The sequence below is a fragment of the Salvelinus namaycush genome, chromosome 22 (assembly GCF_016432855.1).
Source record: "Salvelinus namaycush isolate Seneca chromosome 22, SaNama_1.0, whole genome shotgun sequence".
Lineage (NCBI taxonomy): Eukaryota > Metazoa > Chordata > Actinopteri > Salmoniformes > Salmonidae > Salvelinus > Salvelinus namaycush.
In genome coordinates this window covers 1269185-1289407 of record NC_052328.1, presented here as the reverse complement: position 1 = coordinate 1289407, position 20223 = coordinate 1269185, and the positions used below count along the sequence as shown (strand labels likewise).

The window sequence follows — 20223 nt, the reverse complement described above, 5'->3', positions numbered from 1 at the left end:
ACAATAAGTTGAAAGAACAAACAGCTTTTGAAACACTGACCTGTGGTCTTAGTAGGAAACACTGACCTGTGGTCTTAGTATTAAACACTGACCTGTGGTCTTAGTATTAAACACTGACCTGTGGTCTTAGTAGGAAACACTGACCTGTGGTCTTAGTAGGAAACACTGACCTGTGGTCTTAGTAGGAAACACTGACCTGTGGTCTTAGTATTAAACACTGACCTGTGGTCTTAGTAGGAAACACTGACCTGTGGTCTTAGTATTAAACACTGACCTGTGGTCTTAGTAGGAAACACTGACCTGTGGTCTTAGTATTAAACACTGACCTGTGGTCTTAGTAGGAAACACTGAACTGTGGTCTTAGTAGGAAACACTGACCTGTGGTCTTAGTAGGAAACACTGACCTGTGGTCTTCGTATTAAACACTGACCTGTGGTCTTAGTAGGAAACACTGACCTGTGGTCTTAGTATGAAACACTGACCGGTGGTCTTAGTATGAAACACTGCCCTGTGGTCTTAGTAGGAAACACTGACCTGTGGTCTTAGTATTAAACACTGACCTGTGGTCTTAGTAGGAAACACTGACCTGTGGTCTTAGTATGAAACACTGACCTGTGGTCTTCGTATTAAACACTGACCTGTGGTCTTAGTAGGAAACACTGACCTGTGGTCTTAGTATGAAACACTGACCTGTGGTCTTCGTATTAAACACTGACCTGTGGTCTTAGTAGGAAACACTGACCTGTGGTCTTAGTAGGAAACACTGACCTGAGGTCTTAGTAGGAAACACTGACCTGTGGTCTTAGTAGGAAACACTGACCTGTGGTCTTAGTATTAAACACTAACCTGTGGTCTTAGTAGGAAACACTGACCGGTGGTCTTAGTATTAAACACTGACCTGTGGTCTTAGTAGGAAACACTGACCTGTGGTCTTAGTATGAAACACTGACCGGTGGTCTTAGTAGGAAACACTGACCTGTGGTCTTAGTAGGAAACACTGACCTGTGGTCTTAGTAGGAAACACTGACCTGAGGTCTTAGTAGGAAACACTGACCTGTGGTCTTAGTAGGAAACACTGACCTGTGGTCTTAGTATTAAACACTAACCTGTGGTCTTAGTAGGAAACACTGACCTGTGGTCTTAGTATGAAACACTGACCTGTGGTCTTAGTAGGAAACACTGACCTGTGGTCTTAGTAGGAAACACTGACCTGTGGTCTTAGTATTAAACACTGACCTGTGGCCTTAGTAGGAAACACTGACCTGTGGTCTTAGTAGGAAACACGGACCTGTGGTCTTAGTATTAAACACTGACCTGAGGTCAGATAACCAGTCCTGAAGTCTTAGTATTAAACACTGACCTGAGGTCAGATAATCAGTCCTGAAGTCTTAGTATTAAACACTGACCTGAGGTCAGGTAACCAGTCCTGAAGTCTTAGTATTAAACACTGACCTGAGGTCAGATAACCAGTCCTGAAGTCTTAGTATTAAACACTGACCTGAGGTCAGATAACCAGTCCTAAAGTATTAGTATGGGCTCAAACATTTAGATTTGGTGTTTCAAGTGAGAGATTACGACAATTTATTCATAATTGTAATAAAACGAATAATGATATGAAGAATAACACACAAAGGAATATTGAGAATACTGAAAGCAACTGATATAAAGAACATTGTCTTTGCAGGTGCAGTGTATCTCGAGTTCCATTAATATGAAATGTATCGTAGACTAAATAGTAATTATTTTGCGAGCTATAATGTACTGTAACACATAGTAGAGTAAAGCATGATGCCGTCTAGCTATAGTCATGATATCGGATGCAATATACTATATTTTCAAACGGTGGCTTGCGGCGAGACATTGTTTTTAAAGCAGTGTTTTGATGAGCCATGATGTGAGAGAGGATTGAAGGCCTGAGGTTGATCTTTCTGGAAAGATAAACTATCGGTGTCCCTCGGCTTGTGATTCTAGGTGGGTTTTACTGACTGGGTCTGGAGAGGTAGTATGTAAGAACCATATCTCTACCCTACACTGCCCCACCTGAAATCCCCCACACACCCAGCCACCCTACACTCCCCCACCCAACCACCCTACACTCCCCCACCCAACCACCATACACTCCCCCACCCAACCACCCTACACTCCCCCATCCCACCACCCTACACTCCCCCACCCAACCACCCTACACTCTCCCACCCAACCACTCTACACTCCCCCACCCAACCATCCTACACTCCCCCACCCAACCACCCTACACTCCCCCACCCAACCACCCTACACTCCCCTACCCAACCACCCTACACTCCCCCACCCAACCACCCTACACTCCCCCACCCAACCACCCTACACTCCCCCATCCAACCACCCTACACTCCCCCACCCAGCCACCCTACACTCCCCCACCCAACCACCCTACACTCCCCCACCCAACCACCCTACACTCCCCTACCCAACCACCCTACACTCCCCCACCCAACCACCCTACACTCCCCCACCCAACCACCCTACACTCCCCCACCCAACCACCCTACACTCCCCCACCCAACCACCCTACACTCCCCTACCCAACCACCCTACACTCCCCCACCCAACCACCCTACACTCCCCCACCCAACCACCCTACACTCCCCCACCCAACCACCCTACACTCCCCCACCCAACCACCCTACACTCCCCCACCCAACCACCCTACACTCCCCCACCCAACCACCCTACACTCCCCCATCCAACCACCCTACACTCCCCCACCCAGCCACCCTTCACTCCCCCACCCAACCTCCCTACATTCCCCCACCAAACCACCCTACACCCCCTGCTTCCCTCTGCTCTCACTAGGGCTGGAGAGGGAGTATTTGTGCGTCCCAAATTGCACCTTCCCTATTCCCTATTTTCCCCATAGGGCTCGGGTCAAAAGTAGTGCACTATATAGGGAATAGGGCACCATTTGGAATGGAAGCTATATAAGAACCACAGACCCCTGTTCCCTCTGCTCTGCTCTTTCATCAGCATGCCGCCCGGCCCGGGGAACTTAAATCAAGGAAATGGCAGGACATCAAGGAGATCATTTGAGACTGAATAGCCGTAGAAACATGGGGCTGTCATCTATTAGAGGAGAGGACCCTCCAAAACACGCCGCCGAGCAGCTCTCCTCTCTCTACGAGCCCCTCTATCTGTCCTTATAAGTCCTTCCTCACCATGTCCTCTAATGCCTCTCTCTCTCTCTCTCTCAATTCAATTCAATTCAATTCAATTCAATTCAAGGGGCTTTATTGGCATGGGAAACATGTGTTAACATTGCCAAAGCAAGTGAGGTAGATAATACACAAAAGTGAAATAAACAATACAAATTAACAGTAAACATTACACATACAGAAGTTTCAAAACAAGAAAGACATTACAAATGTCATATTATATATATACAGTGTTGTAACAATGTACAAATGGTTAAAGCACACAAGTTAAAATAAATAAGCATAAATATGGGTTGTATTTACAATGGTGTTTGTTCTTCACTGGTTGCCCTTTTCTTGTGGCAACAGGTCACAAATCTTGCTGCTGTGATGGCACACTGTGGAATTTCACCCAGTAGATATGGGAGTTTATCAAAATTGGATTTGTTTTCAAATTCTTTGTGGATCTGTGTAATCTGAGGGAAATATGTCTCTCTAATATGGTCATACATTGGGCAGGAGGTTAGGAAGTGCAGCTCAGTTTCCACCTCATTTTGTGGGCAGTGAGCACATAGCCTGTCTTCTCTTGAGAGCCATGTCTGCCTACGGCGGCCTTTCTCAATAGCAAGGCTATGCTCACTGAGTCTGTACATAGTCAAAGCTTTCCTTAAGTTTGGGTCAGTCACAGTGGTCAGGTATTCTGCCACTGTGTACTCTCTGTTTAGGGCCAAATAGCATTCTAGTTTGCTCTGTTTTTTTGTTAATTCTTTCCAATGTGTCAAGTAATTATCTTTTTGTTTTCTCATGATTTGGTTGGGTCTAATTGTGCTGTTGTCCTGTGGCTCTGTGGGGTGTGTTTGTGTTTGTGAACAGAGCCCTAGGACCAGCTTGCTTAGGGGACTCTTCTCCAGGTTCATCTCTCTGTAGGTGATGGCTTTGTTATGGAAGGTTTGGGAATCGCTTCCTTTTAGGTGGTTGTAGAATTTAACGGCTCTTTTCTGGATTTTGATAATTAGTGGGTATCGGCCTAATTCTGCTCTGCATGCATTATTTGGTGTTCTACGTTGTACACGGAGGATATTTTTGCAGAATTCTGCATGCAGAGTCTCAATTTGGTGTTTGTCCCATTTTGTGAAATCTTGGTTGGTGAGCGGACCCCAGACCTCACAACCATAAAGGGCAATGGGCTCTATGACTGATTCAAGTATTTTTAGCCAGATCCTAATTGGTATGTTGAAATTTATGTTCCTTTTGATGGCATAGAATGCCCTTCTTGCCTTGTCTCTCAGATCGTTCACAGCTCTGTGGAAGCTACCTGTGGTGCTGATGTTTAGGCCGAGGTATGTATAGTTTTTTGTGTGCTCTAGGGCAACGGTGTCTAGATGGAATTTGTGGTCCTGGCGACTGGACCTTTTTTGGAACACCATTATTTTGGTCTTACTGAGATTTACTGTCAGGGCCCAGGTCTGACAGAATCTGTGCAGAAGATCTAGGTGCTGTTGTAGGCCCTCCTTGGTTGGTGACAGAAGCACCAGATCATCAGCAAACAGTAGACATTTGACTTCGGATTCTAGTAGGGTGAGACCGGGTGCTGCAGACTGTTCTAATGCTCGCGCCAATTCATTGATATATATGTTGAAGAGGGTGGGGCTTAAGCTGCATCCCTGTCTCACCCCACGACCCTGTGAGAAGAAATGTGTGTGTCTTTTGCCAATTTTAACCGCACACTTGTTGTTTGTGTACATGGATTTTATAATGTCGTATGTTTTACCCCCAACACCACTTTCCATCAATTTGTATAGCAGACCCTCATGCCAAATTGAGTCGAAGGCTTTTTTGAAATCAACAAAGCATGAGAAGACTTTGCCTTTGTTTTGGTTTGTTTGGTTGTCAATTAGGGTGTGTAGGGTGAATACATGGTCTGTTGTACGGTAATTTGGTAAAAAGCCAATTTGACATTTGCTCAGTACATTGTTTTCATTGAGGAAATGTACGAGTCTGCTGTTAATGATAATGCAGAGTATTTTCCCAAGGTTACTGTTGACGCATATTCCACGGTAGTTATTGGGGTCAAATTTGTCTCCACTTTTGTGGATTGGGGTGATCAGTCCTTGGTTCCAAATATTGGGGAAGATGCCAGAGCTAAGGACGATGTTAAAGAGTTTTAATATAGCCAATTGGAATTTGTTGTCTGTATATTTGATCATTTCATTAAGGATACCATCAACACCACAGGCCTTTTTGGGTTGGAGGGTTTTTATTTTGTCCTGTAACTCATTCAAGGTAATTGGAGAATCCAGTGGGTTCTGGTAGTCTTTAATAGTTGATTCTAGGATTTGTATTTGATCATGTATATGTTTTTGCTCTTTATTCTTTGTTATAGAGCCAAAAAGATTGGAGAAGTGGTTTACCCATACATCTCCATTTTGGATAGATAATTCTTCGTGTTGTTGTTTGTTTAGTGTTTTCCAATTTTCCCAGAATTGGTTGGAGTCTATGGATTCTTCAATTACATTGAGCTGATTTCTGACGTGCTGTTCCTTCTTTTTCCGTAGTGTATTTCTGTATTGTTTTAGTGATTCACCATAGTGAAGGCGTAGACTCAGGTTTTCCGGGTTTCTATGTTTTTGGTTGGACAGGTTTCTCAATTTATTTCTTAGATTTTTGCATTCTTTATCAAACCATTTGTCATTGTTGTTCATTTTCTTCGGTTTTCTATTTGAGATTTTTAGATTTGATAGGGAAGCTGAGAGGTCAAAAATACTGTTAAGATTTTCTACTGCCAAGTTTACACCTTCACTATTGCAGTGGAACGTTTTACCCAGGAAGTTGTCTAAAAGGGATTGAATTTGCTGTTGCCTAATTGTTTTTTGGTAGGTTTCCAAACTGCATTCCTTCCATCTATAGCATTTCTTAATGTTACTCAGTTCCTTTGGCTTTGATGCCTCATGATTGAGTATTGCTCTGTTCAAGTAGACTGTGATTTTGCTGTGGTCTGATAGGGGTGTCAGTGGGCTGACTGTGAACGCTCTGAGAGACTCTGGGTTGAGGTCAGTGATAAAGTAGTCTACAGTGCTACTGCCAAGAGATGAGCTATAGGTGTACCTACCATAGGAGTCCCCTCGAAGCCTACCATTGACTATGTACATACCCAGCGTGCGACAGAGCTGCAGGAGTTGTGACCCGTTTTTGTTGGTTATGTTGTCATAGTTGTGCCTAGGTGGGCATATGGGGGAGGGAATGCTGTCACTCTCTATATCTCTATTTGTCCTTATAGGTCCTTCCTCACCCTTTCCTCTAATACCTCTCTCTCTCTCTCTCTCTCTCTCTCTCTCTCTCTCTCTCTCTCTCTCTCTCTCTCTCTCTCTCTCTCTCTCTCTCTCTGTCTTTCTCTATCTCTCTCTCTCTATTTGTCCTTATAAGTCCTTCCTCACCATGTCCTCTAATGCCTCTCTCTCTCTCTATCTCTCTCTCTCTCTCTCTCTCTCTCTCTCTCTCTCTCTCTCTCTCTCTCTCTCTCTCTCTCTCTCTCTCTCTCTCTCTCTCTCTCTCTCTATCTCTCTCTCTCTATTTGTCCTTATAAGTCCTTCCTCACCATGTCCTCTAATGCCTCTCTCTCTCTCTCTCTCTCTCTCTCTCTCTCTCTCTCTCTCTCTCTCTCTCTCTCTCTCTCTCTCTCTATCTCTCTCTCTCTATCTGTCCTTATAAGTCCTTCCTCAACATGTCCTCTAATGCCTCTCTATCTCTCTCTCTCTATTTGTCCTTATAGGTCCTTCCTCACCCTTTCCTCTAATACCTCTCTCTCTCTCTCTCTCTCTCTCTCTCTCTCTCTCTCTCTCTCTCTCTCTCTCTCTCTCTCTCTCTCTCTCTCTCTCTCTCTCTCTCTCTCTCTCTCTCTCTCTCTCTCTCTCTCTCTCTCTCTCTCTCTCTCCCCTTACAGGTCCTTCCTCATCCTGTCCTCTAATGCCTACTCTGCCCTTCAGTATCAATCTGCATAGAAATGTGTGCCTTGGATCATCCGATGACTAGATATGACACCCCGGCTAATAGGAAAGACTTCTAGTAGAATAGTCTGAACTCTTGTAAGATGTCAGTCGTTTGCATTCTGCCGTACGATCTCTCTCTCTCTGCTAGCAGCATCTCTTTACAGCTTCTCTCTCTCTCTCTCTCTCTCTCTCTCTCTGCTAGCAGCATCTCTTTACAGCGGAAGAGAGTTGATTATGTCATTTGCCTTGTCCACGTCATGCTGGTTTTTATATCTCTGCCAGGAAATCTACCTTCGACACGTCATTAGTCATACCCTCTCCCTTCCATCCTTCCATTCCTCCATGCCTCCACGCAGCACACACATAAAACATCCTATTCCACCGAATACCCCCACAAACCCAGCTCGCTGCTCGCGCTTCCTCCCGACAAAACGTCATACAGGACAAAAGAAAACGCTATGCAAACCTACTGCATATCGTCGTACGCTCATTAGCTACGTTCCTTACATAGTGCAGAAATAAGTGACTCATTCCCCTCCCAGTTCCCCTCCCGACACCAGTCTCCTTCCATAGTGTACATGTTCTCTTAACACAGTGGGGTTGTGAATGAATGGTCCTGCTCCATTATTCTCACCAGATGCTTATGTAGTGACATTAGAAAGCATGTTGCTTACAGATCCAATAATCTATATGGCCCCAGGCTTCTTATATCCACTAGCCTACTCTTTGAGCCAGTAAAAAAGAGAGGGAAAGAGAGACGGGGAAGGGATGGAGGGGGGAGAGAGAGTGATAGAGGGAGAGAACGAGTGAGAGAGAACAAGAGGGGATAGAGAGAGAGAGATGGGGGAGAGGGAGAGAGAGAACAAGAGGGGAGAGAGAGAGAGAGAGAGAGAGAGAGAGAGAGAGAGAGAGAGAGAGAGAGAGAGAGAGAGAGAGAGAGAGAGAGAGAGAGAGAGAGACAGGGAGGATGAGGTGCTGCTGGTGTTAAACGTGTCTCCTACACCGGAGGTGGTAGACGTTGGTTTCTTGAGTGACCTGGGTGGTTGGCTACATCATTTTGACATGTAATTATCTAAGCCCCTCTTAATCACTTCAACAAAGATTAATTGCACAAGACAACAGTGGAGGTCATGTCTTCAAATCAAACAGCTCTTCCTCTTCTTCGTGACACACTAGAACACATTATCATGGTACATTTAGCCCTTATGGTTTTCCTGTAGTATCGCTTTGCTCTGGCAATACACATCAGAGTGTCTGATGCTGTACACTAGCTAGTTGTGTATGATGTTATGAAGACAGGGAGATATGCTATTCAGTATTTTCTTTTTTGACTAGAAATGCTCCGATCCATTCTTATCTGAAGTAAATCCGTATTAGAACACATCAACTCATCAAGGTGCTCTGAGTCAGACAACATCAAGGTGCTCTGAGTCAGACAACATCAAGGTGCTCTGAGTCAGACAACATCAAGGTGCTCCGAGTCAGACAACATCAAGGTGCTCTGAGTCAGACAACATCAAGGTGCTCTGAGTCAGACAACATCAAGGTGCTCTGAGTCAGACAACATCAAGGTGCTCCGAGTCAGACAACATCAAGGTGCTCTGAGTCAGACAACATCAAGGTGCTCATAGCCAGACAACAACAACATAACATTTTGGGACAAATACTATTCTCAGGAATAAGAAAGCCTTTTCTCTTACCTTCATCTCGTTTCCTCTTCTCGCCGTTTGACCGGGGAATACCCAGGATGCCGTTGATGGAGTAGGACCCCACAGGGTCGTTGGAAGGGCTTGTTACAGGTGGAGAGGCCTGGCTCGGTACTGAGGGAAAAGACACATTTTATCATTATTATTTCACCATTATTTTGTGGTCCTGTGTAGCTTAGTTGGTAGAGGATGGCACTTGCAGCATCGTGGGTTTGATTCCCAGGACCACCCATGACTAACTGTATACACACAGTAGCCTACTGTAAGTTGCTTTGGATGAAGCATCTACTAAATAGTATATAATATTATTATTTTACCAGGTTGTTCAAATTGAGTAGAAAATATATATTTTTCAATGGAGACGAGGCGATTAACATGGGTTGGGGTTATGGTACATCTTACCCATGGTGTGGCCTGGTGTAAGGGTTAGGGTTATGGTACGTCTTACCCATGGTGTGGCCTGGTGTAAGGGTTAGGGTTATGATACGTCTTACCCATGGTGTGGCCTGGTGTAAGGGTTAGGGTTATGGTACATCTTACCCATGGTGTGGCCTGGTGTAAGGGTTAGGGTTATGATACGTTTTACCCATGGTGTGGCCTGGTGTAAGGGTTAGGGTTATGGTACATTTTACCCATGGTGTGGCCTGGTGTAAGGGTTAGGGTTATGGTATGTCTTACCCATGGTGTGGCCTGGTGTAAGGGTTAGGGTTATGGTACATTTTACCCATGGTGTGGCCTGGTGTAAGGGTTAGGGTTATGGTTATGGTACATCTTACCCATGGTGTGGCCTGGTGTAAGGGTTAGGGTTATGGTACGTCTTACCCATGGTGTGGCCTGGTGTAAGGGTTAGGGTTATGGTACGTCTTACCCATGGTGTGGCCTGGTGTAAGGGTTAGGGTTATGGTACATTTTACCCATGGTGTGGCCTGGTGTAAGGGTTAGGGTTATGGTACATCTTACCCATGGTGTGGCCTGGTGTAAGGGTTAGGGTTAGGATACGTCTTACCCATGGTGTGGCCTGGTGTAAGGGTTAGGGTTATGGTACATCTTACCCATGGTGTGGCCTGGTGTAAGGGTTAGGGTTAGGATACATCTTACCCATGGTGTGGCCCGGTGTAAGGGTTAGGGTTAGGATACGTCTTACCCATGGTGTGGCCCGGTGCAGACAGGGATGTTCCATCTGGAGACGGGTGGAAAGGCTGCTGGACTTTTGTTCGTATTATCCTGTGATCACAGGAAAGAAAAGATGGTGTCAGTGCTTCCTCCTGCTCTTGGATCAGTTGACTGAGGAGAGGGCGTCAGTGCTTCCTCCTGCACTTGGATCAGTCGACTGACAAGATGGCGTCAGTGCTTCCTCCTGTTCTTGGATCAGTCGACTGACAAGATGGCGTCAGTGCTTCCTCCTGTTCTTGGATCAGTCGACTGACAAGATGGCGTCAGTGCTTCCTCCTGTTCTTGGATCAGTCGACTGACAAGATGGCGTCAGTGCTTCCTCCTGTTCTTGGATCAGTCGACTGACAAGATGGCGTCAGTGCTTCCTCCTGTTCTTGGATCAGTTGACTGAGGAGATGGCGTCAGTGCTTCCTCCTGCTCTTGGATCATTAGACTGACAAGATGGCGTCAGTGCTTCCTCCTGCTCTTGGATCAGTTGACTGACAAGATGGCGTCAGTGCTTCCTCCTGCTCTTGGATCAGTTGACTGACTTTTCACACAATACAGCATGAGGCTATCATTTTGAACATCGCCGTGAATTAAGGGCCAGAATGGTCAGTGGTTAACTTGTTGTTTTTGCAACCTAAACCTCTTCTAATCACAGATAGGATGTTGTAGAACAGATGTTGGACTATATTCTCTATATAATTAACTATTTATTACCAGGACCCATAGTGCTATGTGTCTGAGTGAGATGTCAGTAGTATCTCACCATAATAATGGATCCAATCCAAAGTCCAGATGTAGAAACAGCAGTGCCTACATGTTAGAAAGCCTACTGTACCTTTAAAAGGTGAGATCTAGAGAAGAAAAGTCTTCATTGCACTTTTGCTCTGAGAGGTGATCTTGCAAACAAAGCATGAAATCACATCAATTCACCTCAATGATCGGCTTCACTGGTTCTACCTGGCCTGAGCTAATCAGCTCTCCTTCTCTCTCCTTCTCTGGCTTTTCCCTCCTTCTTTCCCTCTCTCCCTGCCACACGGTAAAGGTTTCCAGGGCTCTCTCTCTCTGACTGCTGCCCCTCGGCTTGGCCAGGGCCGTGTCCCAAATGGCAACCCTATTCCCTATATGGTGCACTACTTTTGACCCGAGCTCTATGGCACCCATAGCCCTATATCCCTACGGGCCATGGTCAAGGGTAGTGCGCTATATAGGGACTAGGTTGCCATTTGTGACTGACCACAGCTCTAAGGTCTCTGTAGCTTCAGCAGCAGCAGCCCCCCAGTGCCAACCCCGGTGTGGACGAGGGTCTATTGATCGAGGGCTTTGGGGGGAGAAAAAAGTTGGGGATTAGTCACAGGCCCAAACAGATGCAAATAGAAAGCTATAAATTATATGTGACAGGAAAGCAATATTTCCTTATTGCCTTGCACAAGCTTACGCCAGCATTAGATTCCTTTACCCTGACTGGCACCGTGGGGAAGAGCTGTCATTGTAATGTGTAAACTTTAAAACTATTTATCATGTATGACATGGTGTGTACCTATTTTAGAACACGGACGGAGCGTTAAAGGTGGAGCGAGGACTTGGAGGATAAATAATGACACGTATCCCAGTTCACGTTTGCTTGGTGTCCTAATCCTAACACAGATCTGTTGTTGAGAATTTGACGTTTCTTTGTATTTTATTAACATAATAGTATTGTTATTTAAGACCTCTATTTTATTAGATTATGTTACAAATTGAACCGCTTGGTCTGGAACTGAACAATTGAACAATTTACACTAGCTACATTATTTTAGACGTTAACTAAACGGGGGTGGAGGGGGACGTCATTTCACTATTTGGTTTAGAATTTTAGGACCGGTGTATTTTTTAAATGATTTGATAAAATATTGGATTTGGCCTTTACTACTATAGGCCATAGAAACACGCTGAACAGCACATTCATAAATGGCAAAGGAATAAGGTTTTGAAGTGTCTGTCCCATATCTAGAAGATATCAGAAAGCTCAGGAAATAGTGGACACATATTTAACCCCTTTTTATTTTGTTGGCACAAAGCTATCTCCATAACTCCATTCATTTAAAAAAAAAACAGTAGCAAGTTACCTTCAGACGAGTCCCACGAGGTCATAAAACGGAGAACACCATTGTGTTGGTGAGAATCTCGTCTTTCCATAAAGTGCTCATGTTCGTTTTTTTTAGGCTAAACCGTTCGAACGCTACGGACTTATTTGTGAGAAGACCGATTTTTGGGGGGGATGTCTCATGGTCTGACAAACACCGCTGTCGCTCGGCCACCAACAACCGCAGATGCGGAAGGCCGACACGGGTGGATGTGGTGGATTGAGACTCAGCCCATGCAAAACAAATAAAGACATCTCTAGCTTAAACTGATGGATTTTGATGGGTATTTGTTTTTATTGTGTTACTTAGACTGATGCACCGGTAGACCCTTCAGGATTTTAATTGAAACCCCTCAAAATCTAATATTTATGTTGTTGACTGTAGACACAAAGGACTAAGATATTCAGCTCTATGTTGTTAAGATGGCTGTGATATTGATATTGTTGTGAGGTTCAAGGAGTGAAGAACCCACTACTGTCAGACCTCTCCTTAGGGCAAAGCTACAATACAATGACTAGCCTTCCCAGAGATCACATATCAATATTTTATTTACATTTTTTTTCACTTCACTCCATAACAGTTATTTGACCCCCTGACTTCTGTGTGCAATATAAATCCAAAAGACTTTATTTGGAATACATGTTCTTGATATCGAATAAGCAATTTGAAGGAATGAATTAATGACTTAGCTGTTGCTGAAAATCCCCTGAAGAAATATTAAAATTGCTTTACTTTTGAATCAATATTATTGAACGCCATTGAAGACCTTTTTTATGTCTAGTAGCGGCTAGCGGCGATACTTGTTGTGGGGTAATTTCTTCCTTGTGGCGCGGTGGCCCAAACCCAGTCCAGCCAGACACCAACTACAACAGGATCTCTGTAACAGTTAATAATGCATACAGGGGAACAGTGTTTAAACCGAGATCCTCTTATGTCAACAGTCCTGGGGTCACTTTTGTTTGGCCATAAAAACCCTTTTAGAGTAGCGGTCAGTAGTCCCAGTCCTTCCCTTTGTCTAAGCTTGGTTAGTGTAGCCAATTCTCCATGTGATTCACCGTGTTTAAAGAGAAGTGCTATACTGGCCAATGTGAAGTTACTGCCTGGTCTATTGTGTACTGGATGGAGCATCAACCGATGTTTTGAAGACCGTTTTAGAAAACACTTATTGGGGAACGTGTAGCGTGTTTGTAACTGTTATTGAGTCATAATCCTAGACATATAGTCTACTGATGCATGGTTAGCATTGAACCTTCCACTGTAGAACAGCCCTTTTCTGGTCTCAAGGAAGCAGGGTTATACAGATATTTTATACAACTACTATCCTACAATTCAGTCAAAATATTGAATTGGACCGACTTGAGTTAGAATCATGTGTGTTTGAGAACATGCGTGTGTGTGTGTGTGTGTGTGTGTGTGTGTGTGTGTGTGTGTGTGTGTGTGTGTGTGTGTGTGTGTGTGTGTGTGTGTGTGTGTGTGTGTGTGTGTGTGTGTGTGTGTGTACGTGTGTACGTGTGTGTGTGTGTATAGAATAAAGTGTAAAATAATTTACATTTAACATTGACCCACTTAAAGGTTCTTCACTTCCCAAAGAGACATATTCAGCATTATGAAATTAAAATAAATTCAAAGTAGGTCTCGTCTTTGATTAATAGAATCACATTTAGTTTAATTCACATTGTAATACTCCCCCCACCCCCCATAACAAACAAAGACACGTAGGGGATTATTCAGTTCAAAAATAGCTAAGCGAGATTGAATTTGATTCTAATTGAAATCTTTATAGGTGGGTCTTTTAATGATATGAATGTACATTTTGAATCTATCACATACATGTGTCTGAGACTGCTTAAATGGGCCTTTTTAAGCAACCACGAAGCATGAAATGAATTTTTCTTCTGCTCTTTCTCTATTTAAAAAGATGTGTTGTGTGGGGCTGTCTGTCCAGGCTCTTTCTGCAGTCAGCTCATTAAAGTGTGATGCTGCTGCTGCCTCTATGGAACACTGCCTCTTAACGAAAGTTCATCACCAAGGATCTCTGGCGGGTAGGGGGTCCATTTCTCTACCTCTTTCTCTCCCTCCCCTCTCTCACAATGCTATCTCTCTCTCTCTCTCTCTCTCTCTCTCTCTCTCTCTCTCTCTCTCTCTCTCTCTCTCTCTCTCTCTCTCTCTCTCTCTCTCTCTCTCTCTCTCTGCTATCTCTCTTACACCCCTTGGTCTGTTTCACCAATGCACTCAAAGTCCTCTTTGTGATCATGATGTTTCCTTGTTACTTTACAGAAGTGAAGGCTATACGTGGTGGTACTATAATACAGTTCTCCATATCAACCATAAATACACCATCTGACCTCAATCTTAACCAGCGGGCAGGATCCTCTCCAAATTAGATTTGTTTGAGGAAGTTTTCAGAATATCTATTTACATAAAATGTCATTTGATAATGAATTCATAACACGTGTTTTTAGTGAAAATACACTTCCCACTTTGTTTGACTGGTTGGACAAATACACTAATATAGGTCTAATGCTTTGGCAGATAACAATCCCATGTTTTAACAAACTCTAACAGCGATATGTGAAATAAGATGCAACTGCAACTGCATTTACCAAAGGCAAATCGGGGGAAAAATATACGATGTATATACATACAGGTGCCCCTGAATAAGGAAGTTAACCCACTGTTCCTAGGCCGTCATTGAAAATAAGAATTTGTTCTTAACTGACTTGCCTGGTTAAATAAAGGTTAATTTAAAAAAATTAAATAAAAACAGGTACTCCTTTTTAAATAGACCACACGACTCCACAAAGCTTCAAACCAAACCAGCTATAAGGTCTAAACTGTAAAGAAAATGTCCAATACACCACATTAGATGTGCTGCTATTGAACAATTGCTCGGCTTTCGGTGCCACGCGGGATCTGGTCACCGGCTTGCCCTAGTGATCGATTTTCATCCAGACAGATTCACTTCGTCCTAAGATATACTGCTGATTGCTGGGGGAGTTTGGACTGAAAGATTGAATTGCACCGTCGAGACCACCCTCGATGGGAGAAAAAGTTTGTCAAACTCTGAGCTTATAGGCTCCTTTTATTCTGCAGTGCAGTTCATAGATGGAAAACATACATTGATAAAAAATACCTTGAGAGTTCATCACGACTTTGAAGATTCTTTAGAAATACTGTTAAATAGTCATAAAGATGTTCTCCCCGTATAACAGCCAATGTAAGTAAATTATACAGTATATAATAAAGTCAGTCTCCTGAAAAAATAAAATGTAGCCCAGGCGTTGAGGCCTAAACGTGGACAGACGAAAGCACTGCTGCTATTATTGTGTATTTGTAAATTTTCTTGATGAAATTTGCAAGGATGTTTCCCAATTTTATGATTTTTTATATTTTCCAGATGTTTGACGGTGACATAATACTATTTTACGTTTTCATTCAAAGGAATAGGCTTATTGGTTATGTAATTATTAATAAAGAAATAGTGTTTACCTGTTAATGGACGAGACGCTTGGAACCGTGTCGTTGTCACAGACGCCCTCAGCTAACAGTCTGTCTCTGATTTCCCACGCGAACATGGTCGGATTCTGGCGCTTGTAGTCCGCTATTTTATCCACAACCTTTGGAGTCGCCACTTTTGGTTTGGACCCACCAATAACTCCTGGCTTTATACTGCCGGTCTCGTAGTATCTGCAACAATAATCAACAACGTATCGATCATGAAACATCTAGGCTATCTGTTGGATGGACAATTCTTCGTTTTCTTGGCTAGAGTTGATTTAAATTATCATTAGATTTGTGGATGTGTTCGAATGTTATGCACCTTATGCCCCCAAAATACTGTGTTGCGTCTACAGCGCGTTCAGCCCGCAAACATCTCCACAATGTGCACATTGTCGTCTGAGGCTAACTTTATATATATACTTTATAGCCTAGGCTATACTCTAACTCTGTGTGGTGGAGTGACTTAAAATCGTTTTGTAGAATCCAAAAAATAACAGCGAAGACTTATGATCAAATAATTTAGCTATTCCATCCGGCTACAACCCATTACAATGGTGTCCAACTTTATTGTCTGTGCCAAAAAGACTAAGAAAATATTAAGAAAACATGCAATTAATTTCAAATGACATGCTACCAAGTGTTGCTATTTAACTAATTTAGACAAACATTCCAAGTGCATAAAACAAATACCTTTTAAAATCCTTTTGATAGCTGAAAAATATTTTAAAAACATTCAAATGTCGTACGGACACGAACCCAATACAATTCAGTTATAATCTGATATAGCCTAAATTACGGGGATGGCAGTTTAGCTGTGTACAGACACAGTACCGCTCCTCGTGGTGGCTAGGATTAAGTCAGATATTGTTTCCTATATCCTCATTATGTGTGTCTAATATACTGACGTGTTTCCACTCTTTTTTTTTTTGCCATGTTTTGTTATATTTTGGTCGAATCTGTTTTATTTGGGATCTGCCAATATGTAGGGATAAGAGTTGCAGGACAGGTGCATTTAATTTTTTTAAGAGTGCGTCTTTCTGTCTCATGATTGGTAGTTTTTCCACCGCCTTACCTGCCCAGTATTTTGCTGACACAGCCGTGGCTGACCCGTAGTTGTCTCGAAATGTCACAGGGTCTCACTCCTTGGTGGGCGAGTTCTACGATTCTTGTCCTCACCACGTCAGGTAGGGGTCTGCCGTTGACAAACACCCCGCCCAGCTGGTTCACACCGCCGTGCCCTATATGGGAGACAACAACAGCACAGAGAACCATAACATTAAATACAGGGGTGTGGGAGATTCTGTAGGTTATATTATCACCTCAGCTATAACGCATTGTATGGCATTAGAACGGTTCAACTTGAACATTTTAGACAAATCATATCTAAGCATCCGGTCTTGAATATGATTTTAATAGTCCAATATCCAAGTGTGTATTTTAAGATGGACATGTGGTTGTGGGTTGAGGGCTATATTATTCTTTCCCAGGGACGTCATCAATTCATGTCTTTTTTGTTGTTGTTGAATGTTTATCAACTCTGTTTGTAGGCTACTCTGAAGATGTGCGTGGCAAGGTCACGTAGGCTATAACTTGTAGCAGATAGTATCATATTATAGCCTACCATTAGCTGCTATAACATATTTATTTGTACGTGAATAGTTGGTTGTCCGATATTGCTGCCCCATTGAATATCAGGCTAGAGTTTCCTGTAGGCTATCCAGTTCAATAGCAATGCTGTCATTTTACAATCCCCCCTCAAAATGTGGTAATTAACAATTTATAAACACATGCATCATTAGCATAAATGGTCTATATATTATAGTTGGAATATTCTTCATACTTTAATTAGACCGATTCTATTTTATGAAATGTTAACTCTGCAGTAATAATACGTATCATCTCTCGTCTATATCGTTTAATACAAGGCGGATATCTTTTCAACTCTGGCCCACGGCTCGGGCTGGCTATAGAGTTACACGCTCTTTCATTTTCTTTTCTCCGTAATTATAAATAATTAAGCGCTTTGATTACTCATATTACATATTATTTTGTAAATGAAGAAAAAAGGGGGGGTAAATTATTCACAAGCATGAGGAAAACAACATCTACCTCCATCCATTATTTCACCTGCACAACAACAATAGGCCTTCCAATATCATGTCAAGTACATTTGTAACAATATTATATTAAATTAAGATAACGTTTATTTTAATGTGTATATTGTTTAAGTGTTATTTGGTCAATCAATAAATTGGTGCCTATTAGAATATTGGCCTAATAAATTGGCACGGACCTGTCAATGACTCGTATTAACCTGGTGACAGGTTTACTAATTCCAATGTGACGTGTTTTGTCCTTCTATTTTGTCCTAATTTGGTAACGCTACACAAAACGTAGGCCTTTTTAGGAGTTTATTATGCACAATTGAGAAAAATACAAACAAAATAATATAATAGATGTACGTGCGCCGGTAAGCAGATATTATAAACACAATATTTTCAGTTAAAAAAATAGTTTAAAATGTGTCTTCCAAATATGAACATTCCCATCGAACTTCACTGGATTAGCTTGTTCCCAATGCCACTGCAATTCAGGCTACATGAAAACGCTGGAGTATTTTTTGTTGTCGGTTGTGATATGTAACAACATGCAGACGATGTTGCGTTGTCAGTGAAATGAGTGCATCGCTGTCAACGATAATATTCGCTAGGCTATTGGCCTATTTCTAATCATTATCTGTTTTAACAGGCTCAGTTTTCGTTGCAAACACAACAATATCTGAAAAACTCATTATCTACTTACGGTGCATCGCTGAGAACGGGTCTACTTTGCAGTGAATATCCATCGGATAGCAAAGGAAAGACGGGTAATCAATGGAAGTCGCCGTTTCGCCTTTGTAATGCAGATAAAAATGGGAAGAAACGGAAAAACTTTATTCGATTAAAGATTTCGCTTTTCCCTCCACTCAGTCACTGAGAGGGGTTAACTTCTTGTAAAAGTTGCCGTCGTGGTAACAGTCCGTGCCGAGAATAGAGGCTACTGCTGGTCAGGTGCAGAACATGACCGACGCTTGGTTCATCAACGTGGAAATGTTTTTCAGTTTGAGTTGGATTTTCAAAACCTGGAATGATGAGATGATTTTTCTCAGAACATGATGACGAATAGGACAAACCTTTACGTCTAAAACCGTTCCTGACAGTCCTGTGGTAAATAGATAGATCCTAGTTCCGGCCTTGATTTGCTGGTTGGTTGCGGTGGGTTGTACGCTCAGATACGCATAGACATGACAGAAGAAACATGGACACTGTGGGGAGTCTGGTGCCCTGGTACCTTCCCCTTTTCCTGGACTCTAAAATGGGGTGGATGCGTTAGCCTGAATCTTTGGGTTGAGAATGAAGCACCTCGCCGTGTGTGCGTTTCTAAAAGCAAGCTGCCTGCCCCCCCTCCCCTCCGCGCACCCCTTTGCTTATGGATGAGTTGTCAGACAAAGGCAATAGATTCCAACACTTTGTGATTCGCCAACGCAAAAACCTGGAGCCCAAACGAGGAGGTCTCAGGGTCTGACACACCGAAAGGGGAGGGGAAATAAACATGGAATTGACTCGGAGTTTTAAGATCAGAGTTTCCAGACATTAGATCGGGACGAGGGGTAAATGAAAGCCATTTTTGACTTTATCAATATCTAGAGTTTATCTTATTAGATGAATAACGGACTGAGACAGGAATAGACTAACATTTGGGTGAACATACTGTCGCTAGACGTTTTACAAGTTGGCATAACTGTACAAATAGCCTAACGCATATTTCCTGGCTTGGTAAATCATTATTTTCTTGTTGAGATGATGTTATGTAGGCTGCTGGAATGCATCGTTGTTCTAATTAATGACGCTAATGCTTCATGCGTGTATATTATACGTATTTGACATGTTTTGCTATGTAGGCCTACAGCTCAAATGCGATTGTTTTGCACGTTGTTTACATGTAAACAAACGCTGCATGTCTTATGTATATATGTTTAACTTACTATGTGAAGTATAACGAGAAGGAGCTTGAAGAGGGGAGTGGAGGGCTCTGGACAATCGGTCGTCGATACATTGACCTTTTATGTTATTTTATTGATTCGGTGATCATGACCACCTTCCTGTGATGGATGTACAGCCTGCGCCGACTGGGCCGAGGGGCTAGTAGTAGTATAGAGGCTGGAGGTGAGATTGGACAGGGGAGCGGGGTGCCGGGGTTGGCCGTGTGTGTCAACACAACCCGCAGTGCTCTCCTCCACACCTTCTGTAGATGGCGCTCACAGGTTTCATTTGTCTAAACCGTTTAAACCGAACGTATACTTCTGGTGTCAAAAGAAGTTACAACTCCGGCTGCAAGTGAAACTGTGAATGCTCCATGTTCATGGGATTAGTGATGACAGTATTATGAATATTGATTAGCTTCGATAAATAGGTCTACATGTCAGTGATCGCATGGATTGAATTTCACTGCCAATGTAGAATTGTAATGCGTCAAAAAGCCTAGTACTTGTTATAACACCGGCCATATTATTATCATCAAATTAATCATTTAAATA

At 42.9% G+C, this 20223-nt stretch overlaps 1 protein-coding gene across 3 annotated transcripts in view; it reads right to left on the bottom strand.

Moving 5' to 3' along the window:
• LOC120017875 (paired box protein Pax-2a) overlaps positions 1–18498 on the bottom strand; it is a 67960-nt gene extending 49462 nt beyond the window's left edge. Inside the window, exons 1-6 of one of the 3 annotated variants that reach the window (XM_038960833.1) lie at positions 18450–18498; positions 18394–18396; positions 16720–16885; positions 15636–15833; positions 10007–10086; positions 8857–8976 (exon numbers count right to left, since the gene is read on the bottom strand). In XM_038960833.1, the coding sequence (XP_038816761.1) occupies positions 8857–8976; positions 10007–10086; positions 15636–15833; positions 16720–16885; positions 18394–18396; positions 18450–18492 (610 nt within the window). In that variant the 5' untranslated portion in view covers positions 18493–18498. Of the gene's footprint in view, positions 1–8856; positions 8977–10006; positions 10087–15635; positions 15834–16719; positions 16898–18393; positions 18397–18449 lie in introns of all 3 variants that reach the window. The other 2 variants (XM_038960831.1, XM_038960832.1) reach the window with 2 other exon arrangements.
• Between the last annotated feature and the right edge of the window lie 1725 nt (positions 18499–20223).